The following is an 11,363-nucleotide window of genomic DNA, read 5'->3' as shown; positions in this document are numbered from 1 at the left end:
AAGCTTGTAATTAAGGGAAGAATAGGGACTGTAAAAAGAGTACCATCCTATGCTGCTGGTCTTCTCCTGTGCTGCAGCAGCTGAGTGTTGCTCCAGTCTGCTCAACACCTTCAGGACTCTCTCCCCCCCGTCACCTATGCTCCAAATTGCCTGCTATATTCCTGGAAAAGCACGGCTGTATTTTTTTTTCCTGGGACACTTCTAATTGACTTGGGTAGAATATCTGATGCCCCAAACACCCTGTAGGCACAGCATGAGTAGCGGGTGCCTCCTGGAGGGATTGCTGCTCATCTCTTCAAATAAACACCCAGGTAGGTTAATACTCTCTCACCCAGTAACAGAGAGCATCAAAATCCTTGCAGAGACCCTGGCAGGAAAAATGAAGGCCTGAGAAGTGAGACCTGAGGCTCACATGGTAACTAAGGGAGCCCAGACCTTCTCCTCAGGAGAGAACATTGCTCAGAAACAAAGCTACATCACAGCTCTCATTGTGGCTGTTGTCATGTGCTTAAATCCTTGTGTTCAGTGGAGGTGTAGCTGTTCAGGTGCTTCTTCTCAAGTGCCCAAGATGTCTCTGTGATTTTCAGCCTGCCTCTGTACCACTGACCCAAATCTCCTCCTCACAACCCTACATCTTGATTGCACTCTTAGGGCTGCAGGGCTGCTGTGACCAGCACCACACAGCCGTTTTCCACCATTCCTGCACTGAGACTCAGTTTTGGTTTGTGCAGCCCACTTCTGGGGTTCCTACATCTTATTTTAAAGGTGGCCTGAACAACCACAAGCATCAGCAGAAACCTTTAATGATCTCTGTGCTTTTAACAGGGACTGAGTATCTCATCCACATCACTGTGATGCTTGCTCCTGGACCAGGACCCACCATGGCCCGTGGGATAAGCTCAGCTGCCGGGAGGTTCACAGGTGAATGGCAGGGATGCATCTCCAACCCAGCATCTTTGCAGGTGCCCTCCTCGTGGGACAAAGGGCTGGATTTGGCTTTGAGAGCTGGCAGCTCCAGTCAAGCACTTTTGTGTAGTCCAGGAGGAAATTCCCCAAACTGGCATCCATCCCCTGTAAAACCAGGAGAAGCTCCTGTTTGTGGTGCAAGGGAATGTACATCAACTGTCAGGGTCTGCTCAGAGGACAGAGGAGAAGGCTGGATGTTGTATTTGTGTGTGAGCTGTTAAAAGCTCCAGAGTAGAGTTCTTCCTTTATTTATTCGAACATCTCAAGGAAGATAGGTTGCTGGACTGGGAGGGGAGAGGAGGAGTTTGCTCCTCCTTTCTTCCAAAGTCTCAGCATCTCCCAGTGCTCTTGATCGCTCCTGTTTGGTGAATGATCCCGTGGTAAATGTGGAAAAGCAGCGTGGAGAACCCCAGGGCTATGTTTGTAATGAAGAGCCATCTCCAGGCTATACCAAGCGAGGTTATTTGCGTCCTGGTACAGCCTTTGTTTGCAAACAACGGCCTCTCTAGGTAACCGCACAACAGAGCACAAGTGCCTATTTATTTGCATCTGCCTCTGCTCACAAGAGTGAAGGAAGGGAACCCATCTGTTTGGGAAAGGGAGAACAAAAATACAGCAGAGGGAAGCTGGTTACATTTGTAATACAGGCAGCCCAAAGAAAGAAGCCCATGATTGTAGAGACGTAGATAAATCTAGTGATTACTCTTTGCTCTAAGTTCAAGCCAAGTCATCTAACCAGGAGCCTGACAAGAAAAATAGAGACAAATACATCATTCCTTCCTTACTGCTCTCATTTCTTGCTCAAAGACAAAACCCAAACCTCTTTGGCTGAGTTACAGTCCAGTAACTGCAGCCTTTCACTGACCCTATGTCCATCCCACGACCTTTTCTGCACTGACTCATCACAGCATCTGCTGCTGTCACCTCCACAGTGTCCTGGGGACCAAAAAAAGGACCTGTTCAAAGGCTACATTTTAAAATGCCAGTCCTGGGCTCCCTGAAGATGATCCAGCCCATGAAGAGAAAGCTGGCAGGTTTGTTACAGTCTTGCCTTTGCTTGTTATAGTCAGTTGGAGAGTTTTACAGATCTGTTCTGAAGGTTGCTGGAGGCTGGTTATTTTGTTTTAAAGTCAGGACAGCAGCAGACTGGCATCCACTATTAAAAGGTGGAATTTAAAAAAGTCATTTGGGCTTTAAAAAGCCAGCTGCTTTTGACAGGCTGAAGGATTTTTTATGTCTGGATATTCCTGACCTGCAAGGTGAGGGGATGTGTTGTCATGGACGAGGATTTGAGCAGCTCCAGCAGACAGAGAGGATCCTCCACCTTCTTTAACAAGGGTTCTGTGCTGACTTGTGAGAGCCTTTAATCAGACTTCAGGTACCCTGGCATGGCCACATCCAGCCATCCCTTGAGCTTTGTTTCCAAAGAAAAGTTCAAAAATCAGACCTTTCTATGCCAGCTCCAGCCTTTCTTCATTTCCCTCCTCCCTAACTCCTATGAGGACAGAAAAAGATACATTTAGTGCTGCATATGCCTTTACATTTGCTTTTCATAAGGGCTTGGCATGAAGGCACATTTCACCCTAAGAACATCCCATTGGAAGGATAAGGTGCTGTTATCTCAGCACCTGTTATCCCTTAGTCTCCTCTGAATAGTTTTGCTTAGCTTGAGAGAACATTTCTCAGCAATTACATAGAAATTGTCTGGTTTGGTGCACTTCTGACACATTTTGCAAAAATACTTGATGTGCCGCAAAAGGACTCAAATGAGGAAGAAAAATGTTTCTCAGCCGGAAAAGTCACGGAAGTGAAGAGCTCACAAGGGTTCATCTGGTGACCCCTCAGGCCGAACTGTCCACAGCATCACCAGGGTCTATATTTGGATGATGTTCTCCCCAGACTGAGTCATATTTCCTTCGAGTTGCTCCAAAAGGCTGATGTATCAGGCAGGGTCCACATTTCAGTCTGAGTCACACAACAGGCCGGAGTGGCCCTTTCTGCTGCTTTTGGGTGGACTTGGATTACCCAGCACATGTGAAAATTAGACCCAAGCTGAGTAAACAAATATTGATCTACTCAACCTCGGGTCACAGCTGAGAAGAGTGTTCTGAAGGAGCATATTGAAAGGGGCTGGATAACATCAGAAGGTATAAATGCAGGATGAAATTCAACCCTGCTCCAGGGAGTTTGCAACCTTAGTGCAATCAATAGGAGCATCTGAAAATGCTGGTCTCATTTGGGTTACAAAAACCCCGTGTCTCTGTGTGGTTCCTCCTTTAGCAGCTGAGTGTAAGAAAATAATTAATGAACAGTCCAGAGCTGCTGAAAAGAGGAGGGGGAGTGATGCTGAAATAGCTGAGTGTCAGGGGCACGTGGAGCTGTAAGTGGATTGGGATGGGAGCAGAGGCACGGCCTGTTTGAGGGAAAAGCAGGGCAGTGGGATAGACTCGCCTGAGATGATTAATGCTGACCCACACCCCATCATCATTCAGGGTATGAGCACTCCTTTCAGACGGAGACTTGCGCTGCCGAATGCGCTACGTGGTAATTTTCCAGGTACTTGGCCATTTGACTTGAGGGTTTTTTAAAACATGCTGGATGAGATGTGATGTCTCGTGAGCACTGGAGGGGAGGCAGCAGAGCGGATTTTTCCCACTGTGGTGAATTAAGTAGGACGTGCTGCCTTCCCAAGCAGAGTCCCTGACCTTCCCGTGTCTCTGTAGGGTCACAGTTTATTTGCTAACACCTTACAGAAAAGCCAGAGCCAGCTGGTCTTTCCTCAGCGGTCTGAGCTTTCCTCCAAAATCCACATTGTGATTTCGGAGAAAAATTCAGACTATTGAGGTTGGTCTATTCAGACCAATAAGGCTGACTCATTGCAGGCCTGATCCCTGACCAGCAAAGTCTCTGGGATTACCAAGAAAATTATTTTCCACTTAAAGGATGGTTTGGGTCAGAAGGGACCTTAAAGAACATCCAGCAAACTGTCTAGTCAGATGGGTTTTCCCTGTTTTCTTCCCAGCAGGATACAAGGACAGGAGCAACCATCCATCAAAGCACATTGTCACCAGCGTGGCAGACAGCAAGCCCCAGGTGTGGAGGGGACAAGCTCTCACAAGCTCACATTTTTGGACCTGGTTCCTGTTTCATGTGGCAGCAGGTTGGCCTCGACCCGGTGCCTGCCCCAACAGAGCAGGACACAGCAGCTTGAAAGGGACTGTCGGGAGAAGAACAGCTGAGAGCCACAACGATCCCGGCGCGTGTATAAATAGAGACAGAGCTGTTATCCTGATGAAATGAGACCAGATGTTTCTCCCAAATCCCTCCTCTCTGCTAGTGAAAATTATAGTTTAGTTACAGCAGTCAAAGCAGGCAGCAAAATATTTCCAACCAACTGATGTTGGGAAGTCAAAGGGGCAAAATGCCTCACTGGGGTAGGGGTACCATGCCCTGTGATGCTGCAGGGATGGATTGGGCATGGTCAGAGTGGGAACCAGAGGAATCCCTTGCTGCCTTTGTTCTATTTCTCTGCTTCATATCCCAGTATTAATGGGCTGAGTTTTAAAGCCCATGCTGCGGCCGCTTTTGTGAGGTAGAAATTCAGTGTCAGCACATGTATCCTGGAGGCAGTTGGCACGAGATGAAGGAGGGACGGCAGCAGCAGTTAAAACTGGGCCTTGGCTCTTTAATATTTAACTTTCCCCAGTGCTGGGTCTTTTTTTTTTTTAATCAGTTTGTGCATTATCTGCCATCCCGTTCAAAGAGGGTTTTAGCACAGAGATTTCAGTGCTTAATCCGAGGGGCAGGGAAAGTGGAAGAGTCTCTCTGAAGGTTCCAGGGCTCATTCTGGCCTCAATTACACCAGCCTAAATCAGCAAAGAGTGGCCACCACGGACTTCGCTGTGACCGCATCGGGCTGCAGGTAACAAAACTGGGGGTCAGTCCTCTATCTCTCCAGGAGATACCTCTGGTCCCTAAGGCTCCATCTGTAAGGGAGCTGCCAGGAGGATCTAAACATCATCAGACTGTCTCAGAATAAACGTCCACCTTGGGCAACAACTTTGGCCTGGCTGTGGCCAGCTGCAGATGCTTAGGAAGGGATATCGGAAGAGGGAGAGTATAAAGTGATCCTTCCTCCGGCATTTCCTCCTGGCTCCTGGTAATCAGCAGTTGAGGGACTTCCTAAGCCGGAGGTTGCATGAATTTGTGTAATCCCTTTTGTTTTTTTTTTTTTTTTCATTCATTTATACTTTTGGCCTCCATGACATCCTGTGGCAGTAAGTTCCACAACGTAATTATGTGTTGTGTGAAAAAGTACTTCCTTTTGTCTGCTTCAGACCTGGCTCCTGAACATTTCACTCCATGTTCTTGTGTTGTGAAGAAAAGGGAAAAAGAATTCCAGGTCCATACCAGACCTCTCTTGACCTCTTCAGACTTCTCTGTCTTTATTTGCCCCAAGGTTTTGTTCTTCCAAACTGGAGTCTCCTTGTTTTTCTAGTCTTTCCTCCTCATATGGTATCTATCCCATCATTTCTACTGCCCTTACCGCCCTCCTCCATGTCTCTTCTCATTTTCTTATTGCCTTTTTTTTTTTGAGATAAGATCACTGAAGTGAGACTTGCTCACTTCTGAAGACATAGTTCATTCTCCTGGAAGAAGGTCAGCTCAAAAGCTTTCTTTTCTCAAGCCACACTGGTGTACTTTCAGTTCTTTAATAACACATACAGCAGTCTTGGGCTTAATGAAAATACATGTGCAGCTCTTTTCAAATACTTGGATTTAATCTATTCTGAGCAAACCCCCAGCCCTAATTTAACTAGAGTCTATGGGTTAAAATGATATCCACAAGTCGATCAACTAAAGGGGCTGATTTACACGAAGGGAATTTCATGCATGTGCTTATATTACTGCTCATTTATGCCTTCACAAATCCCCTGAGCACTACTGGTGGAGAAGACCCCCAGCCAGAACAGCTGAACTGGTGAGCATGAAACTTGGGAGTCTCTGATTTCCAGGACATCTTTATTTATAAAATATGTCTATTTTTGCTCCTGTCATGCCCGCAAAACCAGCCTTCCTATTTTAGTCATCCCTGCTCTTTATTATTGTTTATGTTGCCCTGAACCCCATGAATAAAGGCTGGAGAATGGATTTTGTCTTCTGCTGCCATGTGAATTTCAGAAACCACACTAGCCAGTCCTTCCAGACCTTGCTGTTAGCATGGCTTGATCACACTTGCAGATACAACCAGTCCTCACTTGATGGGAACCAGTTGCTGCTGTCTTGCGCCGCTCCTGCGTAAACGCTGTCCCAGGATTGTGTGGCAGCTTTTTAAAGCTCCACTTTTGGCAGAAGCTTAGCAGCCACATCCTTCCCTCACTACACGCCAGCTCCTCTCCTGCTTCTCAAAGCAGCTCCATCCCCCTTTCCCCCGTGTCCGCTTGTGCGAGTTTCCTGCAGCAGGGAAAGAGCCCAGGCTTGTGTGAGGGATGGGGATGTCTCTGGGAGGCTGGCGGCAAGAAGGGGGCTGTGGGGAGAGTAGGAGGGGAAAACCTTGAGGAGTTTGTTGGGTTGTGGCCACTAAATGATAAGCTGGAAGAATATGTACATTTTATATTATCAGAAGCATTGGGAATGAGCAAGGGTAGAGAGCACGTAGGAGGGAAAAACTGCTTTTCCTACTGCTTTATGGTATTATTATGGCAATTTATGCAGATGTCTGCTCTGGAAGGAGTTTCCTGCACATCCTCAACTCCCAGAACTTTGGAAACCACGCTGCAGAACATGTTTTAGGGTGGGAAGGAGCAAGGAAATGTTACTGGGTGTCCTAGTTGTGCTGTTTCTTTGCAGAATCACCCCTGTCACAGTGGTGGAGGGCCAAATCCCCACCAGATTCCATCCTGGTTTAACTCTTCCTGGTTAAAAGGGTAGTTTTAAAGACCTTTTTTTTTCCCAGAGAATTGAAGCTGACACCATTAAACTCACTGGATCTTTCTTTCCCCTGGTCCTGTCTCTTACCTCTTACAACCTCAGGAAGTGCTGAACTCACTGTTTTGTTTTAAACAAAACAGACGGATAAAGGTCCAAGAGCCAATCCTGGCTCAGTGAGATCCTACAAGCCTCTTCACTGAGGGTGTCCACCCTCTGCCTACAGATATGAATCTGTAGGAAACTGGACTACATTTGTTCTGCCAGTCATGAAACAGCCTAACATTTGGAAGCAGGTTTCTTCATTTTCCAACTCAGCCTGGGAATCGCAGCAGGGTGCATATTGCCCACCCATCCTGCTCTCTCCCAGCTGGGCAGAGAATGACCCAATTGTAGGGCAAGATTCAGGTCAAGCTCTCAGTCAAGCATGAGACAGAAACTCACAGAAATTAGGTTTCATCAATTAATCATGGGGCTGGCAGGACTTTTTTCCTCCACTGAGGAGGAAACTGAGCTTCCATCACAGACACAGCTGTGTGATGTGAGGGTACTCCAACTCACTTGGATCAGGAGGGCAATGGTCACTGCCACTTTGCAAGTCCTCAGCTCCCAGGAGGAGCTTTTGGGAATTCCTAAGACAAACCTTCATGTTCCGGCAATGGATCGGGACCTGTCAAGCTGCAGAGCTCACAGAGTTATGGTCCTTCCTTTCTAAGTGAAGTTGCTGTTCTTCAGCCACAACTTGCTATGTAAACCCTCTTATTCTGCTCTGCTGCAAAACAAAACAAGATGACAGAAGTGTTGGTTAGAAGGTGTGGGAGCTGTTATCTACTTTAAAGCAGCTTTATGGCAGCATAACTGCTACAGGTCCACACTAAATCAACTGCTCTTTCAATAAAGAAAAAACTGTTAGTGCCTCTAAGTTGTGTACAGAGGTGAGCCCTTGGAAGCAGCCTGTGCTAGTGGAGATAATCACTGGATCTGAGTGCCTGGGTGAACCCACACAGTTCATATCGATCGTGGACAGGTGCAGGCTCAGTCCAGGAGATTACAGGGATGGAACCCAAAGTACGCTGAACCCCTTTGCCCACCTTCCCTGAAAATTCAAGTCACAATGCCATGATCTAAAAGACACTGTAGGATGCATGCTTTATTCACAGCTGTTTTATTCTAGACTTTTAAAGAGCATGTACCTTAAGCACTGGGAAATTCACCAAAATACAAAAGGGAAATAGAAAACTGAAACATGGTGTACTGGGGGAGGTCAGTAAATAGACATTCAGGACAAACCAGCCCGCAAATCCCCTAAATGAAATGCACTTAATGAGTTGCCCTCCTTTCCCGGCAGCACATTTCCTCATGTACCTGAGAGAAACAGCCTGTGTGAGCGCATGAAAGATTTATCAGTGTCGGTCAGGCGTGCCAGCGCAGCTCTGAGCCTGGGGAACCCCACGGCACCGCTGTCTGAGACCAACCCCATCACCCTGGCGTTGCCGCGGCGCTACCGGGAGAACGGGCCGCTGGGAGAGGCGCGCGGCCCCAGCCGGATTATCCCGAGTTGTATTCCTTCGGGACGCCTTCCCGAGCCGCCACTCCCCTTCCCGCTGAGGGGAGGAACCATCTTGAGTCCCCCCCGGGCTGCCACTCGAAGCCCCGCGCAGCGAGGCGGCCTCGGGGGCAGGCGGGGGCCGGGGAAGGGGCTGCCGGCGGCTCCGAGGGCAGCAGGGGCACGGCCTCCCGCCGTCGCCCGCCTCCCCTCAGGCCTGGGGCGGGGCGCCGCGGCTCCGCCCGCGCTGACGCCAAGGGCGGGGAAGAGGCGGGCCGGGGGCGGGAGGAAGGGAGGGATGGAGCCGCACTGAGGCGAAGCGGGGCCGGGGCGCAGCGCGGGCGGTGGCGGCGCCTCCTCGTCCCCACGGCAGCATGGAGGCGGCCGCGGGAGCGGCGGCAGAGCCGGCGGCATGGGCGGCAGAGCCCTTCGCGGAGCCGGAGCCGGGCTCGGAGGAGCTGGAGGCGGGCAGCGCGCTGGACCGCGTCCTGCGGGAGTCGGTCTGCCAGCAGCAGGGCTGGGTCCGCGTCTACGGTAAGGGGCGCCGGGCCGGGGAGCGGCGGAAAACTTCCCGGCCCCAACTTCTTTCTCCCCGCTGCCGAAGCTCCCAATTCCCCACGGCTCCTTGCCTTCCCCCTCCCCGCCGGGTTCCCGGAGCCCGGGTTCGCCCCGCGCCACGCCTTCCCCTCTCCCGAGGTGCAGGATGCTCCGGTGCTGGGGTCCGCGTCCAAAGCTTTTGTGTGCCCGGAGTCCCAGCGTGTGTGCCCGGGATGCGGGTGCCGGCAGGGCTGAGCGCTCCCGGATCTAATTAGTATTAATGAGCAGCTAAAGGCCTGGGAGGTGCTGATACCGTGGGTCCCGTCGCCCCAGACTTACTGGTCTGTGTTACATTGGCACCTTTATAAAAAGGATGTTAGGATCTTCAGCGGTGCAGGACGCGGGGTTCTTTCCCCTTCTTTGTCAAACTCTCCCTGGTATGTAACCTTTTAAAATTAGCTTGATTTATGTGGCCGGGCCTCTGGTTTGTTTAGGCTCCCAGCTGAAGTGCAGTCGGGTTTTATCTCTCGATCAGCACCTAAATAGTGGAAATTCTGTTTTATCTTTTCCTTGTCTCTCCCTCTTGTTTGTCTTGGTAATCTGAGGATAATTACTCCCACGTTTCGGAGTGAAGAGTACTGCAGGCATTATTTTGTTTTCCCTCCTGTAACAAATTTGATGGTCCAGCCTCAAAAAGGCACCAGTTGCAGAGTGTGCACATGTTACCTTTGTCTGATATTATTATTGTTGCCCTTTCCCTGCAAGTGTTTAGGCCAGGTTTGGAGCAACCTGGTCTACTGGAAAATGTCCCTGGCCATGGCAGAGAAGTTGGAACAAAACCATCTTTAAGGTCCCTTCCAACCCAAACCATTCCATGTTTCTATGATGATGGAGAACCTGTAAAAACACTTTTTTATTGGGATTTTTTAACACGTTTTATGCTGGTGATTATCCCTTTCAACTCCCTCACCTGTCCTGAATCCCAACGAGATTGTCCAGGTTCTCCCTGACCTGCAAACTAGAAGCAAATGGTCTCTGTTACCTGTGTCATTGATCTGTTACTGGTTGTGTTATTCCTGAAACACAATGATGACATGAATAAGTTATCTGCAACACCTCTGCTGCATTTCTTGGCTGATCGCAGGTAATTTTTGTGAGTACCACCAGCCTGAGCCTTCACACATATCAAATGAGGAAGATCAGGCTGCAGGTTTTCTGGAGAGCATGGTCTGTTCAAAGACCTTTGTGTTTATTTTGGAAGCTTGAAAAGCTGGTCCCTCATCCCTCACCTGGGATGAGGTTGTCTGTCTGCTTTCTGTCTGGTGCATCAATGAGCAAAGTTATACTTAGCAGAATTAATTGCAGTAGAAGTTTGGGATTTTTAGTAGTTTGCACTGTGTTTAGCTTGCTGCTTCTTGCTTACCTTGCTTTTGTTAATCCCAGCCTAGAGCTGAGACTATAAAATGCAGCCTTATGCAAAAATAACTCTCTGCTGTTGTCGAGAGGCATTCCAAAGAAAGCCATTTGCCTTCGGATTGTTTGTTTGTTGAGAATACTTCCTAAAAGTAAAATGAGAATGTACTTAAGAAGGGGATGTCTGGCACCAGCCTATCTGATTGTTACCCAAGGTTGTATCTTCCATGAGTGGAAGCAGGAATGTGGTTTCAAAATTAGCCACAGTGAGGAACATTGCTTGTTGATAAAGTCATATGTTGTGATGTGCTTGTAGTTTGACATTAACGTGTAGATAAATGGGGGAAAATCCACTGTGACGGGGCCCAGCTAGCTCACAGGCTATAAAAATCAGCATACACTTCAAGCATGTGAAAATACATCTCGTAGCCCAAGGACAATAACTAATTATTCCTAGTCTGTGTTTAAAAACAACTCATTATCCCTCTCCCTCATAAAGAATCTGATGTGGTAGTGTCTTCTGTCCTTTCCCTAAGAAATTGCAGTCGGATTAGCTAGTATTTGTTTGTTTCCTCCTGCTTATTAGCCTTTATTTTTTTTCTTGCATGAGCACATCTGGAGAAGTTTGTGGACAATGAATCAAGCTGAAACTGTGCCATGTTTGTGCACAACTAAATATGGGTTACAAACCTATGAGTGACAAGTGTTATTCATAGGATTAAAAGTAAAGCCTTGCACAGTTGTTTGAGGAACCACAGCAGCATAGCGAAAGAAAACAGGAGCAGAAAGCTTAGCCTTATTGTCTGTATTGTCTGATAAACAAAGAGAACACTAACACTAATTATTTCACCATGAATGGCTGGGGGAGGGAAGGAATATCGAGCACAAGAAAAGTGGAGAAGCGTTTTCTGCATGGTGAGAAATACAGCTTTTGATGTCACTGCATTTCTTTTCCACGTGTCTCTGTGAACGT

The 11,363-nt window shown here is 48.3% G+C and overlaps 1 protein-coding gene and 1 long non-coding RNA gene across 5 annotated transcripts in view; both read left to right on the top strand.

Annotated features, from left to right (window-relative positions):
• Positions 1 to 372: 372 nt before the first annotated feature.
• On the top strand, positions 373 to 6,350 carry LOC137479141 (uncharacterized). The gene is made up of 2 exons (XR_011001984.1): positions 373 to 921; positions 3,989 to 6,350. It is a non-coding gene; the product is annotated as an uncharacterized lncRNA (long non-coding RNA).
• Positions 6,351 to 8,730: 2,380 nt separating this feature from the next.
• RASAL2 (RAS protein activator like 2) overlaps positions 8,731 to 11,363 on the top strand; it is a 159,533-nt gene continuing 156,900 nt past the window's right edge. For 2 of the 4 annotated variants that reach the window (XM_068199439.1, XM_068199438.1), the window contains exon 1: positions 8,732 to 8,974. In XM_068199439.1, the coding sequence (XP_068055540.1) occupies positions 8,815 to 8,974 (160 nt within the window). In that variant the 5' untranslated portion in view covers positions 8,732 to 8,814. Of the gene's footprint in view, positions 8,975 to 9,335; positions 9,415 to 11,363 lie in introns of those variants that run through there. The other 2 variants (XM_068199437.1, XM_068199440.1) reach the window with 2 other exon arrangements.

Source organism: Anomalospiza imberbis, chromosome 9 (assembly GCF_031753505.1).
Source record: "Anomalospiza imberbis isolate Cuckoo-Finch-1a 21T00152 chromosome 9, ASM3175350v1, whole genome shotgun sequence".
NCBI lineage: Eukaryota > Metazoa > Chordata > Aves > Passeriformes > Viduidae > Anomalospiza > Anomalospiza imberbis.
This window is presented reverse-complemented; position numbering and strand designations above follow the sequence as displayed.